The sequence below is a fragment of the Planococcus citri genome, chromosome 2 (assembly GCF_950023065.1).
Source record: "Planococcus citri chromosome 2, ihPlaCitr1.1, whole genome shotgun sequence".
Taxonomy (NCBI): Eukaryota; Metazoa; Arthropoda; class Insecta; order Hemiptera; family Pseudococcidae; genus Planococcus; species Planococcus citri.
The window spans coordinates 22,716,149-22,735,880 of NC_088678.1; the positions used below are offsets into that span (position 1 = coordinate 22,716,149).

At 34.4% G+C, this 19,732-nt stretch overlaps 4 protein-coding genes across 12 annotated transcripts; 1 reads left to right on the forward strand and 3 right to left on the reverse strand.

Annotated features, from left to right (window-relative positions):
* Positions 1-784: 784 nt before the first annotated feature.
* On the reverse strand, positions 785-7,844 carry mbt (serine/threonine-protein kinase PAK mbt). Of its 6 annotated transcripts, XM_065349152.1 has the most exons (12): positions 7,501-7,517; positions 6,839-6,980; positions 6,485-6,709; positions 6,142-6,402; positions 5,905-6,066; positions 5,669-5,824; positions 5,454-5,597; positions 5,190-5,378; positions 4,772-5,032; positions 4,546-4,690; positions 2,110-2,225; positions 785-2,031 (listed from the first exon to the last, which is right to left on the reverse strand). In XM_065349152.1, the coding sequence occupies exons 3-12, from the start codon at positions 6,701-6,703 to the stop codon at positions 1,870-1,872; spliced, it is 1,815 nt and encodes a 604-aa protein (XP_065205224.1). In that variant the 5' UTR covers positions 6,704-6,709; positions 6,839-6,980; positions 7,501-7,517; the 3' UTR covers positions 785-1,869. The 6 variants fall into 6 exon arrangements, with proteins under 6 accessions (XP_065205224.1, XP_065205225.1, XP_065205222.1 ...); XM_065349153.1 differs by lacking the exons at positions 6,839-6,980; positions 7,501-7,517 and adding an exon at positions 7,595-7,844; XM_065349150.1 differs by lacking the exons at positions 6,839-6,980; positions 7,501-7,517 and adding an exon at positions 7,634-7,843.
* A 612-nt stretch (positions 7,845-8,456) lies between these two features.
* On the reverse strand, positions 8,457-14,850 carry LOC135835088 (mitochondrial 2-oxodicarboxylate carrier). 4 transcript variants are annotated; one of them, XM_065349173.1, is made up of 8 exons: positions 14,712-14,850; positions 13,177-13,253; positions 12,907-13,109; positions 12,625-12,687; positions 12,026-12,178; positions 11,768-11,887; positions 11,505-11,686; positions 8,457-8,857 (listed from the first exon to the last, which is right to left on the reverse strand). In XM_065349173.1, the coding sequence occupies exons 2-8, from the start codon at positions 13,232-13,234 to the stop codon at positions 8,740-8,742; spliced, it is 897 nt and encodes a 298-aa protein (XP_065205245.1). In that variant the 5' UTR covers positions 13,235-13,253; positions 14,712-14,850; the 3' UTR covers positions 8,457-8,739. The 4 variants fall into 4 exon arrangements, with proteins under 4 accessions (XP_065205245.1, XP_065205242.1, XP_065205244.1 ...); XM_065349170.1 differs by lacking the exon at positions 14,712-14,850 and adding an exon at positions 14,350-14,490; XM_065349172.1 differs by lacking the exon at positions 14,712-14,850 and adding an exon at positions 13,870-14,003.
* NTPase lies at positions 13,548-16,895 on the forward strand. Its single transcript, XM_065349167.1, has 12 exons — positions 13,548-13,620; positions 13,944-14,007; positions 14,799-14,931; positions 15,015-15,167; positions 15,238-15,317; positions 15,386-15,529; positions 15,603-15,714; positions 15,786-15,954; positions 16,032-16,178; positions 16,262-16,482; positions 16,550-16,659; positions 16,741-16,895. Exons 2-12 carry the CDS (start codon positions 13,978-13,980, stop codon positions 16,822-16,824), a joined length of 1,383 nt encoding a protein of 460 aa, XP_065205239.1. The 5' UTR covers positions 13,548-13,620; positions 13,944-13,977; the 3' UTR covers positions 16,825-16,895.
* Positions 16,876-19,558, reverse strand: eEF1gamma (elongation factor 1-gamma). Its single transcript, XM_065349168.1, has 9 exons — positions 19,400-19,558; positions 19,163-19,312; positions 18,854-18,917; positions 18,643-18,785; positions 18,404-18,567; positions 18,029-18,322; positions 17,788-17,957; positions 17,594-17,718; positions 16,876-17,211 (listed from the first exon to the last, which is right to left on the reverse strand). Exons 1-9 carry the CDS (start codon positions 19,409-19,411, stop codon positions 17,056-17,058), a joined length of 1,278 nt encoding a protein of 425 aa, XP_065205240.1. The 5' UTR covers positions 19,412-19,558; the 3' UTR covers positions 16,876-17,055.
* Between the last annotated feature and the right edge of the window lie 174 nt (positions 19,559-19,732).

Genomic DNA, 19,732 nt, shown 5'->3' on the forward strand with positions numbered 1-19,732 from the left:
TGGAAATGGAACATCTGACATCTCCCTCTCGTTTCGCATTCTTCGATAATTACTAATGTTTCATTACTCATTAAATCAGCCTCTCAGTACATCGCAATATTCGCACTAATGAACAGTTAGTTAATAACGAGAACCGAACGATGTAAAATTACTTCGCTTACATAACATCATAAGTGACGTACATATGCTGGAGCTGGTACAGGGAACGAAAAATTAAAATTCTTATATTTAAACGAAGGAAAAATATATCGTTATGATAGACGTTTGGCATACGCTGGTTTCCTCTTTCCTTTGTTGAAAATTAATCACGGATGTTATCTTCATCGTTCCAACTCTTCAACTGTTTACACGAATAAATTATCGAAAATCCATCATTTCGCCGTGCAAAATGCGTACATAAGTAAATAAGAACGACGACGACGTTGGTTAATGTAAGCGTAACGAATGACCTGTAATCACGACACACAGGGCACAATTTAATGCCAATTATTATTTGATCTTCTGTCGTTCGGAATTTCCCTTTTTGGACGAGGCCTACCGTACGTTTTAAATTACTTATCTACTAATCGCGTTGACCAGCAAATTATTATACACACTTCACAATAACGACCAACTTTCTCAACGTATAATTTCCATTTGACAACGAATCAATGTTGCGCTTCGAATTCACTACCTACTTATTCTAGTACAATGAAAAGGAACGTGCTGTTCATTTTAATCCACACATCCGATAAAAAATCCATGTAAAATGAAAATAAAATACTCCCAACGAATAAAATATTACTCCTAAAATAAGCGATTTATTTTAAAAATATAAACAATAAATAAACAGTATAAATGTTACTACAATAAATACAACAATCATGTAATAAAAATGAACTAACGAGTATAAAATAATTAAGCTCGAAGTAAAGCTCTAAGTTCACCTTTATATATTTATAATACATTCATCAAGAGTACGAAAAATCAAGAATACAGACAGGTGGGGGAATACACGATACATCGTAAGGTTATAAAATAAGTAAAGCACTGCCGTAATTTAAAAAAACTCGTACAAGAACGTACCTTGGTCTTGGTTATACTCAATTATGTTATCTACACTCTAAACTGGTTTTTCAAAAACGAAGATAGGTTTATACGAAAGAAGAAACAAAACGTCCGAACTTAATAAAATAAAAACTCTTACAAATATACGGAATGTTTAAAAAATACTGATTGCTTTTTCTTAATCATTTCTTCTTTCTACGAATTGTATTATAAAATTTGATTCGACAAAAGTGCTAAAAACACAACACAACAAAAAAAAAAACAGTACAAACTTGTTCAACAAAATCGTATATAACTTTGACGTGCCAGCGTTATAAAAAAAAAAAAATTAAAAAACAATGTCATGATATGTATGTAAAGTAAACGCAGTCTACTAGTAATTTTAAGCTCGATAGTAAAAAAATTGTACCATATGGAAAAAAAATTATCCGTAATATGTAGATTTAATTAACCAAAGTGCGCAATAACATTTATCGCTGTCACGAGCCCAGTCGATATTTTTAATAAACGAATACGATATATACCAACATAATTTCATCACATCGTAACATTTTTACTAACAACACGAACAACACAATATAAAGTATCATATTTAAAGGAAGTAGGTACAGTTGGTTACGTGCGTACCATGGCAACGTAACTACCGTGCTTATTTAAATGGCCGGAATGGATACCTTGTTTGAAATTACATTAAAATTATTATGTATCTAATATAGATAATAAAAAAATCAATTTTAACGAGATGCCGGATCTACGAAAAAAAAACAACAATAAGTTAATTTAAGTTATATAGTAGCAGCCAATCGTACAAGAATTGCGATGCTAGCAATTGCTGTGCCTGGAATTACGCATTAGAGGTACTAAAGATGACGGTGGACCTGACTGTCTCAAGAATGGATGGTCCAAGAGTTCTTTAGCGGTGGCTCTTTGAGCTGGATCTCGAACCAGAAGTCGTTCCAAAAATCCTTGTAGTTTGGGTGAAACCTGGCAATAAAAATTGAGCATTTTTAGTGATCTGATGAACGATGCGATTTGGGCAATGTTTGTAAAAACAAAATTTACCTTATTTGAATTCTTTAATTTGGGCGGAAGCATATCTCTAATACGTCTCATCGCTTGTAAAGGTGGCTCGTTAAAGAATGGTGGTTCTCCGTCGACCATCTCGATAACCATTATACCTATTTTCAGAATACAAAAATTAATAAAGGTGCATTTTTGTATCACGTAATATTTATTTAAGTGGATCGCGAAAATAAATGTCAGAGGATTTCAACCAAGTTCAGTGAAGATTTTCATTTCGGGTTGAAAGTTACTCGGAAATTTTTTAGCTTCGGAGGTACCAATGGAGGGAAGATCTGTCTTGGAAAAAATGGCCCAATTTCAAAACATAGTATTTGAGATTTTGCGTCGACCTATGCGATTGCCATTGCCATTGCCATAAAAATCCAAGACCACTCTAGGGCTCTGCTGAACGGGTGAAAATTGGCAAATGACTCATTTTTGGCTAAATTCATGTTTTAAAAAGATTTTTTGCTCAATATTTTGACATTAATTAAGCTAAAAAATCGGAAGATATCATTTCTAAAATTAAGGAAATTTTTGGAACATATTGTTGCTAATTTTTTTTGTTATAAATAATCCAAAACAATTGGCAATAATGACCTTGGACAAAAAATTGGCAGCGTTCCAAAATATTTTGCCAATTTCAGATGGATTAAGTTTATTTGAGAAAAAACAAGTTTTAAAACACGAATCCAGCCAAAAATAAACGATTTGCAAATTTTCAACCGTTCAGTAAACCCCTGAAAATCCCACCAGAATCTCAAAATTCTATTTTTGAGGATTGGGCCATTGGGTAAGGGCTAGAGCGACAAAAATAACATCCTCCCTTTGAAGATCCGTATCGTCCCTCCAAGGCACCAATGGTGCTACAAATATAAAATTTTCTGGGCCACTTTCAACTAAAAATGAAGATCTCCACTGAATTCAGTCAAAATCCTCCTGAATTTTCTTTGTATGACACAAAAGTAGTGCCCATTGGAATTTATTTCCAAGTGGAAAGAACTAGCGAGATGAATGAAGCAGCGTTGAGTAGGGAAAAAATATAAGGACTTTCAAAAGCGACATTGAAAATTTCAGGCCCATGCACAGGGTGTCCACAAATTGAAAAACTGGTTTGGTCAAAAAATTCAAACTGGTTTTTATTGGCGCAATGTATTCTACACACCAAGGCGACCAAAACGTGGTATGAATTTTTTGAAACCGGTTCATCAATTCGCAACCAGTTGACAAAAAATACCCAAAGTTTGTAGATATAGAGAAAAAAGCTTGAAACAGAAGTTGTAAGGCGTGATAAATTACACAATTTTGTTCAATCACATTTTGAAACCGGTTCAATGGTTCGCATTTAGCAACCAGTTTTTGACAATCACCTAAAAATTGGAAATAGAGAAAAAAGCTTTGATCAGTGAAAATATAGTTTAATTTTTCTCACTCTACAACTTTTGTTTCAAGCAGTCAAGCTTTTTTCTCTATCTCCAATTTTTGAGTAATTTTTGATAACTGGTTGCTAATTAATGAACCGGTTTTGAAATCCAATCAGCATAAAATGATTCAATTTTTCACGCTCTACAACTTTTGTTTCAAGCTTTTTTGTCTATTTCCAATTTTTAGGCGATTGTCAAAAACTGGTTGTTAAATGTGAAATTAAAGAACCGGTTTCAAAATGTGATTAGACAGAATTATGTAATTTTTCACGTTCTACAACTTTTGTTTCAAGCTTTTTTCTCAATCTCCAATTTTTTAATTATTTTTGATGACTGGTTGCTAATTAATGAACCGGTTTCAGAAGCCGATTAGAAAAAATGGTTCAATTTTTCACAATCTACAACTTTAGTTTCAAGCTTTTTTCTCCATTTTTAATTTTTAGGTGATTCTCAAAAACTGGTTGTTAAATGTGAAATTAATGAACCGGTTTCAAAACGTGATTGGACAGAATTATGTAATTTTTCACGTTCTACAACTTTTCTTTCAAGCTCTTTTCTCTATCTACAATTTTTAGATAATTTTTGATAACTGGTTGCTAATCAATGAACCGGTTTCAAAATGTGATTAGACAGAATTATGTAATTTTTCACGTTCTACAACTTTTGTTTGAAGCTCTTTTCTCTATCTACAATTTTTAGATAATTTTTGATAACTGGTTGCAAATCAATGAACCGGTTTCAAAAAATTCATATCAAATTTTTGTCGTCTTATGGTGTAGAATACATTGCCCCAATAAAAACCAGTTTGAATTTTTTGACCAAACCGGTTTTTCAATTTGTGGGCACCCTGTGCTTGGGCCTGAAATTTTCAAGGTAGCTTCTGAAAGCACTTATTTTTCCCTACTCAACGCCGATTCATTCATCTCGCTAGCTCTTCACTCGGAAGTAAAATCCACCGAGCACTATACTTTTGTGTCATACTGTATATTTTTAAAGTAGAAGTTCGATTTACCTAAAGACCAAATATCCACTTCTGGCCCATAAGGCAACCTAGAAATGACCTCGGGAGACATCCAATACGGCGTACCAACCAACGATTTCCTTTTGGGTAATTCTTGCGATACTTGGGCACAGAATCCGAAATCTGATAGTTTAACCTGTACGATAAAACAAACCAGTATTACAGTAAATAATATTCAAACAATGATGGTCTCTTATTAAGATCAAAAGTCACTTACCCTGCCATCAGCTGCCAACAATATAGAATCGCTCTTGATATCTCTGTGGATAACGCCTTGCGAATGCAGATAAGATAATGCCTTCAAGCATTGTTTACAAACGGTAGCAATTTGTTCTTCATCCATTCTAGCCTGGGTGACAATATCGGTCAAGGCACCGCCTTCTAAGAATTCCATCACTACCCAAAGTTCATCCCCGACTAAAAAGCTGTCGTACATTTCAACGATGTTGGGGTGATGATAGTCCCTCATGATGACCACCTAGAATTCAATTTCAAAAAGATTTTTAGCACCTTATTCATAAATGTCATCAGTGAACATAAATTGATAAAAAAATTTCAATGTAACTCGAAAGTCAAAACCACACGAAGTCGATAAAATAAAAATTGCTACCGAAAATACTGAAAAAAAATCTTACCTCGTTGAATAGTAACTCTCTTCTTTGTTGTTTACGCAAATCCATTTTCTTGATGGCCATTTTTTTACCAGTTGTTTTATCACAAGCGGTCCATACAGTTCCGGTAGACCCTTCGCCAATTTTGACGAAATTGTCCAAATTCTCCCGAGGATCACCAGGGCTGACGACCATTTGTAAAGCAGCTCGAAACTGAAAACAATACCACGAATTCGATAAGCAAACTCAACTCGAGATTTTCACGAGAAAAATAAAATCCCAACATACCTGCTCGTGGGTAATACGCTGCTGTTCATGATGCTGTTTAACGTTCACGATTCCAGAAGGCCCGCTGGTATTGATGCCATGAGGTTTGCTCGAATTATGATTCATATCTGGAGTAGGTGTCGACATTTCGATCGTATTCGGCTGCTAAAAATATGCCATAATTTCAGCATACGAAAAGTTACTCTATTTATAAAATCAATGCTAGTGAAGCTTACTTTATTCATGTTGATATTTTCGGGAACATTCGAATGTGGAATAGCCCTCGGCATAGTAGCCGGCACCAAGTTGGCCGGTTGAGTTTGACTTTGAGGTGGACGGTAACCAGCATACGCGTAACTGGCTTGAACATCAGGAGAAGGCATATGCGCAACCTAACACCACAAACCGAATAACTATGAGAGTAAAATCGGCTCTGGAATATTTTCGAGTGTTGCGAAAATAACTCAAGTACCTGAGGGGAACTTCCATTATGTAAATGATACGGAGTATTGTAAGGCATCGGCATTGATCCACGATGATCGGACGGGTCAGGAGTTGCAGACGGAATGCTCTGAGGGGACTGTCGTTTAATATCTTGATTTTGCCAATCATTGTTATTATACGGTGGCTTGATCTGTATCCAGTCGAAAAAGGAGGAATTAAAATCACATTCGGTTGAGGAAAAAATGAAAATAAATACAAAACTTACATGTTGATTGTTGTGATGTTGTTCTATTCTACGAGCAGCGACGTTATTATGGTATTGGGCAGGGGCAGGATATTGAACATGTGCTGTTGGAGGCATGACTAGAACCTCCCCTTCCGGTAAAGACGGAGGTACGTTAAATTGGGGCCGTCGATATCTCGGAGGGCTCGACGATCGTAGCGAATTTGATCGAGCCACATTTGACGTCTTCGGAATACCATTAGTCTCTGCACTCTTGAATTTTGTTTCTCCTCGTACAATAGTCTGATTTACAAAGAAATGTAAACATGTGTTATACATCGGTGTGATAAAGTGGGTATATCGCATCAAAATACATTACACTAACCTTCAGATCGAGGATCTCTGTAGGAGTAATTTCGGACGGATCGACGACTGGTAAAGGGCGATTCGTGCTCCGTAATATCTGATTGTTTCCAACGATTCCGGCCCATTGCAACGGTAATCCGACAAATTTATTTTCTCTTTTATCAAATCCGGTGTGAACCCTGTGCTCGAAATTTGTCGGCGGAGAGATAACGGGTTTTTTCTTTTTCTTGTTGAACATTCCTTCCTGCATGAGCAAAGACGATGAAAATTAATACATTTAACGTAGGTAACATTGGGTTTAGACAGAGAGAAATTGGTAAAAAATTATCACGTTTTCATTTCTCTATACTATACATCATTACTATAAACATACCGATGAGTAAGTTTTCACAATGCGAAAACCTCATTCAATAGTACATAAATGGGCGGTGTTTTGATAAGCAATGTACGAAAGCAGAACTATTGTTTAAAGCACATGTCATGCGTTCGTATTGTGATAATTTTTTCATGAAAGACTAACAAAACAGCTAAATACGTTACAATTTACAACTATAGCTCTGTTCTATTCGCTGCTCCGAGCAACTCCGAGTTGCTTCGAGCAGCAATACTGTGTTCTATTGGCACATTTTTACTCGGAGTAATCCGTCTAATCGTTCTTTTCGCAAGGAGTAGAGTCAAAAGAGCTGCTCTAGAGCAGGTTTTTCTACACCTGCTGAAAAGGAAGTGCAGAAGGAGTAGAGTAAAAAGAGCAGATTTTTTAAGGCGACATTTTTTTTTTTTACAATCAGTATTCCGACATTCCGTTTTACGAGTGTTTATTTTCTTTTTTTTGTTGAAATTTAGTTGTTTTACAAGGTGTTCTTGGATTTGTGTTCTTTTCGAAGACTCATTTCCCCTACTCTCTCTACTCTTTTATCGGTTCCGGAGAAAATCACGAGAGTACACAGAGCTACTCGGAGTAGCGAATAGAACAGAGCTATGTGTGTACGGATCGTTTTAGAAATACATCAAACACAATGAAATAACACTACGAACGGTGGTATGAAACACATTAGCACAAACACACGACATAAATCACAATTACTCGATATAAGATGAAACTTTACAATAAAATTATTAAAATATTAACCTAATAAACATTCACTTGTTTCAATGCTCTTGTACTTACTACTAAATACTTCGCATTCCTTCAACGTTTGTTGTCACTAACACGCCAAACGAAAAGTTGCATTCAATTCCCTCTTCAGTCTTCACAATGCTATCAACACGTAACCAAAACAAAATAAAAAACACTCAGGAATTTTGAGACACCTTCGTGAGCTTTTTCGTATTTAGCTTTGACTTTGATTTCTTTGTATTATTTTGGAAAGTTCGAATAATTGACAACACAAGCGTGATCAAAAATGTAGATTGAAAGCACCTCGTTAGGAGCGCTGTAGTCGATGTGTCGAGGAGTGGCGGCGTGGCGGAAGCTGCAGCCACATGCCAACGATCTAGCGATCTAACTATCTAGTATCTAACCTATTGAACGTGTTCTGAATTTGAAATGATCGTACAAATATTGAGGATAGGTGAATGAAATTCAATTGATTGAATGGAAATCATTTCCAGAGTTTTTTCTCCTATTTTCCCAGGGAATAACACTGATTTTCCTCATACATCTTCTAATCTACAAGTACATGATAACGAATAGGTAAATTTCAATTCATTACAGGTATTCGGGTTCGGGATAATCAACGGAAATGCCATTTGGTTGTTTATACTTCCGCACTTCGTACTTCTGCAAAAACAATATGTAAATTTCAATAATTGCTTGGCACCCAAAACCATTTCAACAAGTCTTTTCTCTTCATCGAACACAGGGCTCATTTTTATTATTTTACGACATCACGTTTTGTTTCTCTTTCTATGTATGTAATAATTCAAATTCCAAGTAGGTATCTATACGTAAAATCAATTTGAAAAAAAGAAAGAAAGAAAGAAAGAAAAAAAACAATGAAAATGAACATTTAATTGTCAAAAAGGATGAGAATTAAGTACCATTAAAAATATGAGTATTAAGTACACATACAATAAAACGATTTAAAATTCCACACCTTGAAATATACCGTAATAATTAATCAACACCTGAAAATGATACTGTTCGAAACAGCACCAATTTGAAAAAATGCATCGAGCATAGTTTCAATTTTCGTATTCAAATAATTAACAAAAATAATGAGCAATATATACGACAAAATTATTTTGTCCAAGTACGAGTATTCAGAAGCTATCCTAAGGAAACTTTTCCTTCAACAGATCATAAACATGTTCATAGACGACTAATAAAATAGCACCTCCGGGGCCTAACCGCATCACTTTGGGTACCAGTCCTTTGTAAAGAGCTTTCCAACTGAAACATAAATATTTTCTTTAGGATTTGATCACGATAAAGATAATAAATTGAGATGAATGAGTCATAACGTAGATAGGAAACTGGAAAGTTTGATAATTCAAGAATAGCACTCAATTCTTTCCAACATAAACTATAAAAAGTAACTTAGCAACCAAAAATCTCAAAAATAACCAAAAACCAACCAAAAAATGACTAAACTGGAGCAAAACGTTTCAATACCTAGGTACCTATATAAAAAATTGAAGGAAAAAAAACAAAAAAATTTAAATGTTCTGGTTTTTAATTTTAATTTTAAAATTTTGAACTGAACTTTTTGATAAAAAAAGCAAGACTTTTTGGTAATAAAGTGATAATTTTTGCAGTTTCTGTCCAAAAAACAATTTTTGCCAAAAAGCGAGACTTTTGGATAATTTTTTGGGGAAAAAGTAAAAATCTGTATCATTTTTTCTAGAATTCTTTTCTTCAAAAAAACAACAATTTTTGGCAATTTTTCTGAAAAAATAACAAAATTTTTTGTAAATTATTGTTTGACAATTTTAGGCCAAATCAGGCATGAAAATCCACTAAGTAGGTATTTAATTTTTTTTAGAAGAGTAGTCGATAGAAGACCTCAAAATACACCACCAGTTAAAATTTTAGGAGCTGGAATTCATTTTTCGATTTCTAGCGCATTTTTAAAAATTCAAATTTAAGCTAAAAAATAGGAAAAAATCAAAATTTCACCGAATTGATCGAGAAAACTAAAATTTGGTTTTTATCTCATTTTCGAACTCCCGATGGTGGTTTCGAAACACGTTCTGGAGCCTCCAACGAATTTTCGGATTCTTTGAGCCGGTTCGAATCCAAAATTATTTATTGTGATTATTTTTTAAAATAAGAGCCTTTTTTGATTTTTGGAGAATTTTTGAAAATCTAATTTAGGCCAAAAATGAGGGGAAAAAATCAAAATTTTGTCAAATTAACCAAGAAAGTTGAAATTTGGCATATACTCTATTTTCGACACGCCAAATCGATTGAAAACCGTTTCAACCCATTTTGAGCAGTTCTGGAGCCTCCATCAGATTTTTGAAACTCGAAATTCCCACAACATTTGATGAAATGGAGTTGGAAAGCCGAAATTCATTCTGCAAACTAATTTAAATACGCTACGAAGTCGACTTCAGGTGGTTTTTAAGTCGTTTTGGAGCATCCAGCAACTTTTTGAAAATTACTGGAGCCTCCAGTAGATTTTTGAAACTTGAAATTTCCCAAACTTTCATCAAATGGAGATGGAAATCCGAAATTCATTCTGTAAACTAATTTCAATGTGCTACGAAGTCGACTGCTGGTGGGTTTAAAGCCGTTTTGGAGCCTCCAGCGACTTTTTGAAACTCGAAATATCCCAAAATTTCATCAAATGGAGTTGGAAATACGAAATTCATTCTGTAAACTAATTTCAATACGCTACGAAGTCGACTGCAGGTGGGTTTAAAGTCATTTTGGAGCCTCCAGCGACTTTTGGAAACTCAAAATATCCCAAAATTTCATCAAATGGAGATGGAAATCCGAAATTCATTCTGTAAACTAATTTCAATGCGCTACGAAGTCGACTGCTGGTGGATTTAAAGCCGTTTTAGAGCCTCCAGCGACTTTTTGAAAGGCTGCATGGCGTTTTTTGGAAAATTGAAATCTCCAAAAAGTGGCTGGAAGCTTCAGAACTATTTGAAACTATCATGCAGTCGACTTCATCTCGTATTGAAATTAGTTTGCGAAGTAAATTTCAGCTTGCTAACTCCATTTGATGAAATGTTGTAGGAATTTCAAGTTTCAAAAATCCGGTGACTCCTGCAATTTTCAAAAATTTGCTGAAGGCTCCAAAACGACTTGAAATCTACTTGCAGTCGACTTCGTAGCGTATTGAAATTAGTTTGCAGAATGAATTTCGGCTTTTCAACTCCATTTGATGGAATTTTGGGAAATTTCGAGTTTCAAAAATCTGCTGGAGGCTCCAGAACTGCTCAAAGCGGGTTGAAGCAGTTTCCAATCAATTTGGCATGTCGAAAATAGGGTATATCTCAAATTTCAGCTTTCTTGGTCAATTTGGTAAAATTTTGATTTTTTTCCACATTTTTGGCCTAAATTGGATTTTCAAAAATTCGCCAAAAATCGAAAAAGGCACTTTAGCCTTTGAAATTTTGACAGGTGATGAATTTTTGCCTCATCTTTCGATCTACATTTGTATGGTTTAGAAAATATCGGCTCTATCCAATCACATCGTCTTACATTTTTAATGTAGAGAAGTTGATTTTTAATTTTTTTTTCAAGTGATAATTCTGAAGGATTTTCATGAAAAATATTGATCATTTTCTAAAATTTTGCAGGTGACTAAGTCACTTTTTAAGTGACCTAATTTCATGCCCGCCAAATTAATTTTAGCAAAGAGCACAGTATGGATTTTTTGACAATTAGATTTGGCAAAAAAAAAACAAATTCATGAAAGCGAGACCTTTTTTCTTTTTTTCACAATTTTTCGGTTAAAAAGCGAGAATTTTTTGGCAATTTTTTGACAAAAAAACCTCAAACTAGTAGGTATTAACTTAGGTGATTAAAGTGTTAAAATGAGTTGATTAAAAAACGAACTGAGTACGAGCCCTGTGATACTCACCCTTCCTCGCGATAAACGCACGAAATAGTTGCGAAAGTATTTTTGTATTTTATTTGTCCGGGTACAGGCTGAGGACCTTGGATTCGACTTTTGGCTACATCGAATGGTATATTGAAACAAGAGCCCAACGTACCGGATACAAAACCAATTCCAATTCTACGCAGAAATTCTACCAATGGATCCTGAAAATTGAAAAATAAGCAGATTAGAAAAAGCTTAGGTACCTACGATTTCTTTTTTTTTTTAAATTTTTGTAGGAATACTTTTTGCTCGGGTATGATTCCTTTTACTGAATGATAGAATCCGAAATATATACAGTTGAAAGATCCATTTCTACAAATGGTAGCGAACAGACCCTTATTAATACCTCTGAATCCGAAACCCTAAAAACGAAGAAAAAAACTTTCAAGTTCAACAAACCATATCAGATAATGATTTCGTAGAATAGATAATTATTTATCTTGATTAATAATACGTATGTACATGTAGCTACGATAATTGCACACTGATATTATACTGACGTCTTTTTTAATGATTTCTTTGGTCACTTTCCAGGCACTGGGTACTTCGCTCATTTTTGATCGATTAGATTGTTGCGTAACTTTTACCACTTCGAAGGGGTTGACTAGAATTGATTCGGTGATTCCTGCGCCCATTCCAGCTAACGAGAAAGTCTGCACAGGAGACATCAATATTGAAAATTAAAATATGAGCTCGATATAATAAGTATTCAAAAAATATTTATTTTGTTATTGAAATTATTAAATGATGTGCCAGATTAAAAATAATTAGCATTCGAAGTTACGAATAGATGTATTCTTTTAACATGGATTTTGGCAGGATTTTGGAGGATTTTTTAAAAAAAGTTTTAAAATACATTTTAGATTTCATTCACCAACTTTAAAAGTCATTTTCAAAAGCTACTACCTTTTAGCAGATTCTCGTGGACTCTAAATCTGCCAAAATCCGCATAAAAAGAACACACCTAATAAAGTTGAACTTTCATCGAGTGCATCGAAAGAGTGAAATCATAATGAAGGGTAGGTCAGTAAAAAAACATACCTAATCACCTTACGTAGCATTACTGTTAGTGAAGAAAGCATATTTACAAAAGGCCTACCAGAGGTGTTGGACTCGCAGACCCAAACATGAAAAATTGCTTATATTGTTCGAAGGTCAAGAACTGAAAATTATAGAAAAAATATTAAAATTGAAATGAAGTAGGTATTTAATCAAAATCCTATCTGTATCGTAAAATAAATAAAATATTTACAACCAATCGCATCATCATATTTAATTTTTGAACTCTCCTTGTTTCATTTTCTACCAATCAAATCATTCATGATGATGAGGACACAAATTGATTAAAAATTTACTAAAATTTAATCACTGGAATTTTTACCTTTACAGCTCGTTTAGGCGTTTCAGCCATGATAGGTGGTATAATGCCTTTATAAAAGGATAAAAATCCTTCGCTGGCATACATCTTCCTCAAGCAGTCAAATACACCATTATAAAGCTGCGTCGAAGGGCCTGTGTTTTTCTGCAATTGTAACCTAGTTTTGACCAAGTCCAGGGGTTGCATAATGCATACTTCGATAAAACCTATAAGAAAAATGTCAGGTAATCATATCTGACGTAAATAATTTTCAAATATCTTCCATCTTCTAACCTGCTGAACCTCCAGCAGAAACTTGCATCGCTGCTTGCTTCAAGTAATTCGAATCCATGCTGAATTTATCTACCTATCTGTTGAACAGAAAAAAATTTGAAAATTTTAACTTCATTTCAATAGGTAAGTATATTATGAAAAGCAACATTCAGCTTATCTCATTCAGTATAAATATTCTTTTCTTTTTTAAAAAAAAGATAACGATGACACAATATTTGATAAGTTTTATACAAGCAGTAGTACAAGAAGAATAATTATTCATGCATTGATTAATATTGAACTGAAATATGTAAGTACATAGTTCGTGTGAACAGTGAAAATTTAAAATCTGCTAATTTGCCAATTCAGTCGTCAAATTTTTTAACGAAAAATCGATTCGTGATTGGAATTTTTTGGTGTCCGATCGACGAAATCTATAAATAAAAAAAATCCCAGCTAACGCAGGTAACATTTTTACTTCACCTTTCTTACCATTCAATTGTTATACCGGTTTTACGTAGTCATTACCTCGCACAAAACACGAATAGTCTTCAACGTTTATTAGAACATTAGAATATAAACTTGGTAAAAAAAAAAATAATAATAATTCGTACTAGCTTCGCTGTATAATAAATTATTACGTTGATGGACGAAAATGAAGGACATTTTATTATCAGTTTACCAAACACTTCTTGTTTGCTAATCATTTACTACCTGTGATTAGAAGAGAATTGTACGACCAACTAAGATGTTCGTAATAAATTATTAAATATCGTTATCCTTTTCAGCTCTAATTTCAAATTTAACGAAAATATTTTCCAAATGGCTAACGAACCGCATCTAAGGCACCAGGTATTTATAAAAATTGCACACCAATTAATCAATTGCGCGATTAGGTGTAAATTAATGAAACGTTCATTCAATATTTTTTTTCTAATCGTTACGTAACATCGTGATTTCATTAAATTAGCGTAGTACAGGCATGGTTGATATTTATTTTTAAGACGGAATTGGGTTGGGCGAATTTTTTGAAATTTCAAATAGGCTTCGGTTATGATACTATTCCATTTCAGCGACTAAAAGCTTCGTTATTTTTTCGTAGATGATTTATTTTCCTTGAAAATTACCAAAAAGACATACGATTAGAGTGAAAAGCAATCTTCTATCAAAACCACATTTTGCCTTCATACGTACCCCAAGTTGAGTAAAATTTCGATGTTTGAATTAATTAGCTTCGTGAATTAAACTAGCTTCAGCTTCGACTCATTTTTATACCACTTGTAGCAAATTAAGCACAAACTTTCGAACTTTTAAAAATCCAGTTGCAGAAATGCAATTGAATGCAATCCCCTTTCGAGTTTTCTTATCAGTTATTTACTGATAAGGACTTTGAAAAAAAACACCTCTCTTCACTCTTCTGAGTTGATTAAATTTTTACTTCGACTAGGTAGTTTATAAATCATGTTAGCTTAGCTAATTAATGAAGTAAGTACTCGTTGCTGTCTTAATTCTAGAAATAAACTACTAGATCCTAATTATATTAATACGATCATTACCAATATGAAAGAAGAATACTTGATCGATGTATTTCTCAACTTCTGCACTTGTTAATTGATTTCCTTATGGTTTTTTTTCAATCGTAGAAAAAATCAAAAAATAGCAATGAAGAAGAGGAGAAAATGGGACGTCGTAAACACGTTAAACCACTTCACAACCGTTCGTCTTATAAATTTTATTTCTTATACTTATTGTTTTTCGGTATTTCTTGTACTTTAGGTAAGTCTGCCTTGTTATCATCACCTAATTTATATTTTCTAACAATTTCATGCTAATCTAATTCTGGTATTAATTTTATACAGCGTATCAATGGTACTTCACGTCTTACAAAGTGAGAACTATTGATTACATCGGATACGGTCTTGGTATCCATTCTAACGAATATGCTGTGATAATTGATGCCGGTAGTACTGGATCTCGAATTTTAGCCTTTTCATTTTATAGATCACGAATAGGTAAGCATTGAGGATTGCTCGGTTGAATATCTTATTAGATTACTCTATTTATATATTGGTCTCCTCGTAGATGGAAGCTTAAAACTTGAAAGCGATATATTCATTCAAATCAAACCAGGTTTATCGAGTTATGCTGACAATCCAAAGGCAGTGAGTACCTATACTCGGATTAGGTTAGCTTTTCAAGTATTCATTAATTTTACACGATTGTTCTTCAGGGAGCCCAAACGATTGTTGATCTTTTACAACATGCCAAAGATTTCATTCCACAAAAATCTTGGAGCAGTACTCCTTTCGCTCTTCGAGCCACCGCAGGATTACGTTTATTACCTAGTGAGAAAGCTCAAAACATACTTAAAGAGGTAACTAACTTTATTTCTTTTGAATTTTCTCATTTCATGGTACGTATAATAATGAAAATATGTATTATTATAGGTGAAGAAAGTAGTAGATGATAGTCCGTTCCTTTCAGATGAACATTCTGTCTCCATTATGGATGGAAAAGACGAAGGATTATTTTTATGGTTCACCGTTAATTTCTACTTAGGTAGGATTATCGATGAATTCTTCAATTACCAGCATCTTCGGTCAATATTAATTACGAGTTTCTAATTTCAGATAGTTTGAAAAGCGACACGTCGCATACGATCGCAACTTTAGATTTGGGTGGTGGCTCTGTCCAGTTAACATTTATTCCTCGTAAGATTGATCGTATCTTGAAAGAAGCTCCTGGTCATCTTTATAAAGTTTCCATACTTCATAAACCGGTTGAAACATATTCTTATAGGTATGTGCTCAAAAGTCAGTCTAGTTCTGTCGAGATTTTTCATGTATTTTAATGTAATTCTTTTATTTCTACGTCAGTTACCTGGGATTAGGTTTAATGAGTGCGAGAATGCGAGTGTTTTTGAACGAAAACGCTGAAAATGCCACAAACCTAATTAGTTCCTGTGTAAACCCGCAAACTGAAGGGAAAAAATGGTCCCATGGCGGGAATACTTATAGTGTTAGGTGAGTTTAACGTTCTCTTCAGCTCACTCAGCATAGTCAAAGTCATACGATTACTTCACCTCTAAAAATTTCTTTCTCCTTAGCGGAATTACCAAACAACCTATACAAAAGAGAATCGAGAAATGTAAAAAAATCATCCAAAGCATTATCGAAGAAGAAAACGTGGATAAGCCACCGGAAATATTCGAGTTGAATATCAGCGCATTTTCGTATTTTTTCGATCGAGCTGCTGAAGCTGGCATAGTAGATTCCGAAGCTGGCGGAACAGTTACAGTGAAGGATTTCCAAATCGCAGCTGATAAATGTAATTAAATCAATATTTACACTCTCGTCATCGACTAACTTGTCTAATTATTCGATATTTTTCGTAGATTGTCAATCCTCCGAGACAACTCAACCACCATTCATGTGCCTAGATCTGACGTTCATGTGGTCTTTGTTCCAATATGGCTTCGGCTTCTCACCCGATACTCCAGTTACGGTAAGTCAACGTACTATTTCATTAGATATTACCGCTCAATCAACTCTCCTTTTTGAATGATTTTCTGGTTCTTTTGTCTAGCTCACAAATACTGTCGATGGACATGAAATAAGCTGGGCCCTCGGTGCTGCGTATAAAATCTTAGAAAGCCAACCATCAAGCTAAATACGTGTTTCTCGTGTTATTTTTGTTGTTCAGTATTTCAATAAAGAAATCTTTTGTTAGTAAAATCAGAACGATTTATTATGATTATTTTTTTTTTTCAAAAAAGAAACATCTATAAGAGGTTTAACCTTCACAAAGGAGTACTATGGAGGAATTGAATTAAAAACAAATTAAAATGCATAATCGATCTTGGATGGATAATCTCGCAACTCGTAAATGAAAACACGAAATTTATTTGAAGATTTTTCCTTGGTTGAATTTACGTCCATCTTTGTCAGTTCCCTTCCACGAGAAGTAATCTTCGACCAACTGTTTGGTTTTTGCATCATCGGGGTTCAACTTGGTCCATTCATACGTATCGTAATCGGTCTTCCAATCAGAACTCAGCTGCAGAAATAAAATAAGTTATAGTAACGTGTAAAAATACACTCATTCAAATTTTAAGACGAGATTTAAAATGTCCTGCTACCTAGTGATGTTTACTCTATCAAACGAGTGAACATCGGTAATAACAGTGATGCTATATCCCTCTTCTCTTGTGTAATATCACGATCGACATGACATTCACCTCTGGGAGGGAATTCGTAGTAAAAACAGAAGTCATGTACCATTGTTTACACAGAATATTCACAACGATATTATGAATATACTAACGACACAAATGAATTCATATCCCTCGATTTGTTGCTAATGAAAACTACGAAGCAGTCATATCAGCCTTTGAACGAGGTTAATCAGGCAGCAGGATAAGAAAAGATGTAAAAATTACCTCAAAAGCTAAATCTTGACCTCTCCAGACCCAAACACCGGAAATAGTACTGTTATTATCTTCACCGAATAAACAAACTGAGGCGAAAGCTTGCTTTCTCATCTTATCTAACCTTTGAAACATACCTAGAAAAAAACACCTCAATCAATTTCACAGTATTGCGATGATTAATCGAGTGATTCACATTTACGTACCGGTTATCAAATTACAACTCATGAAAACCTTGGTGAGTTCGTGATTGTATTTATACTCGCCAAACCAAATTGAATAATTCTCTTTGTCGAATTTCTCCCAGAAGTAAGGAACAGAAACGTCTTCACTTTCGTTGGAGTAACATCTCTTGAAATCATCCATATTGAAAGTTCTATCGTAAAAGAAGAAATTAGTCGAAAGGATTCGAAGATTTCAGTAATAATGGCAAACATTTACCCTTACCCTTTAGGGAGAGAATCGAATGGATCCTTAGATTTAGGTTCGGCTGCCAAAGCCTCTTCAGCAGGGTCTAGTTCTTCGGCAGGAGGAGCAGTTGGTTTAGGAGTAGCTTCTTTCTTAGGTGCTGGTTTTTTCTCCTTTTTGTCCTTAGGAGCAGATTTAGCTTTCTGATCGGCGATCTTTTTAGCATCGTATTCGGTTTGTTTTTCGCACAATTTAAATTCACCGATGACTGTTTTTACTTCGGGTTGGTTGATGAAAGTAACAAACCATCTGTTCACGTTTATATATGGTTTTCTGAAGGATAAAAAAAACGAAATGTGAACACAATGTAAAGAGAATTACAACTTCCAGATAGAGAAATTAATAAAAAATTACCTAAAACTAGGATCAAGTACGTGAGTGTATAACTGGAATAAAGATGTAGCAACGGCGATATCTGCCAAAGTAATACGTTCTCCAACTAAGTACGTACGAGTTAATAAATATTCATCTAAAAATTGCAACGCTGATTTTACATCTGTTTTCGCGCTTTCGACAGTCTGCACATTGAAACAACGAAATATTAGAAATCGGAGTGTTTGTGAAAAGAAACACGAGGTGTTTCGCATAATCACCTGTTTGTTGAACGGGAATATACCTAATAAAGGAAACACCCATCTCGATGAAGCCGGCAAGATAGCACCGTCAGCGAAATCTAACCACTGGACGACTTGAGCTTGTTGCACGACATCGGTGCCACGTAATTGTTGAGTGGCCACTGAAATACAGAGCTAATTAGAATCTATTTCGACAGAATAGAATATCATATAAGATGGAAATACTTACGATAATAGGCAATAGCGTTACTTTCAACTAAATATTTGCCATCGTTTGTTTCGAAAGCTGGTACCTACAGCAAGAAAACACAAATTAGAATCGAACCAAATTGACATATCATAACGTTAATCATGTATCTCAGTCCCGTCTTGAAACACAGAAACCAGCATCATTTACTCCGGTTCATTATGTCATCATCATCGATACATGAATACGTAATACTATAGGCAAGAAACGTCATCACCGTTGGAGACGATTTTACACGATAAAACAGAGTTTCGAATGAATGAAATACGAATAAACTCGGGCCTAACTTACTTTTCCGAGAGGGAACTTCTTCAAGAATTCCTCACTTTTGTTAGTTTCTCCGAAAACAAAGTCCGGAGATGTTTTCACGTGGGCACCGGAATACTGTGAGGCGATGAGCACTTTGTCGGTGCGGAAATTGCCGGGAATTGCATATAATGTCTGTAAGGGAAGAAGTAACAATGATACATTATGAAACTGTTCACTAATTAACGCTATTTAAATCTATTTTACTTAAAGAATACGAACCCCAGATGCCATTGTAGAGCACGCAGAAAACGACGTATCCACAACGATGAATTTTCAAGAAGAAAGAAAAATGCTGTACTTCCAGCATCGGCATCGAGCTGACGAAAAATTTTTTCTGACATTCCGATGTGGATTTTTTTCTGATTCGACAACGAGACGTTTCGAATAAAACTCCATTTTGGGAAGATTATTTTTTTCATTTTTTTTTTACAAAAACATTCGAATTTTTGCAAATGTATTCAAACTTTTGTCTCAAAAAACTAGTTATTATTTGATATCGAAAATATTTTTGAATTTGTGAGGTTTTTCAAATTAAAAAATCAGTTTTTTAAA

Coding starts and splice junctions, on each gene's coding strand:
- eEF1gamma (XM_065349168.1), bottom strand. Junction 18,568..18,642: donor TATTCCCGTTCAACAAACAG/GTGATTATGCGA, acceptor TTCAATGTGCAG/ACTGTCGAAAGCGCGAAAAC. Junction 18,323..18,403: donor GTACTTGATCCTAGTTTTAG/GTAATTTTTTAT, acceptor TTTATCCTTCAG/AAAACCATATATAAACGTGA.
- mbt (XM_065349148.1), bottom strand. CDS start 7,536: ATGTCGTGTGTTTGTGCTAATGTGTTTCATACCACC. Junction 6,403..6,484: donor CAGAGATCCTCGATCTGAAG/GTTAGTGTAATG, acceptor TTTGTAAATCAG/ACTATTGTACGAGGAGAAAC. Junction 5,598..5,668: donor AAAATATCAACATGAATAAA/GTAAGCTTCACT, acceptor GCATATTTTTAG/CAGCCGAATACGATCGAAAT.
- NTPase (XM_065349167.1), top strand. CDS start 13,978: ATGGCTAACGAACCGCATCTAAGGCACCAG. Junction 14,008..14,798: donor AACCGCATCTAAGGCACCAG/GTATTTATAAAA, acceptor TTTCAATCGTAG/AAAAAATCAAAAAATAGCAA. Junction 16,483..16,549: donor CCAAATCGCAGCTGATAAAT/GTAATTAAATCA, acceptor TATTTTTCGTAG/ATTGTCAATCCTCCGAGACA.
- LOC135835088 (XM_065349173.1), bottom strand. CDS start 13,234: ATGGATTCGAATTACTTGAAGCAAGCAGCGATGCAAGTTTCTGCTGGA. Junction 13,110..13,176: donor TTCTGCTGGAGGTTCAGCAG/GTTAGAAGATGG, acceptor TTTTTCTTATAG/GTTTTATCGAAGTATGCATT. Junction 12,688..12,906: donor CGCCTAAACGAGCTGTAAAG/GTAAAAATTCCA, acceptor TATAATTTTCAG/TTCTTGACCTTCGAACAATA.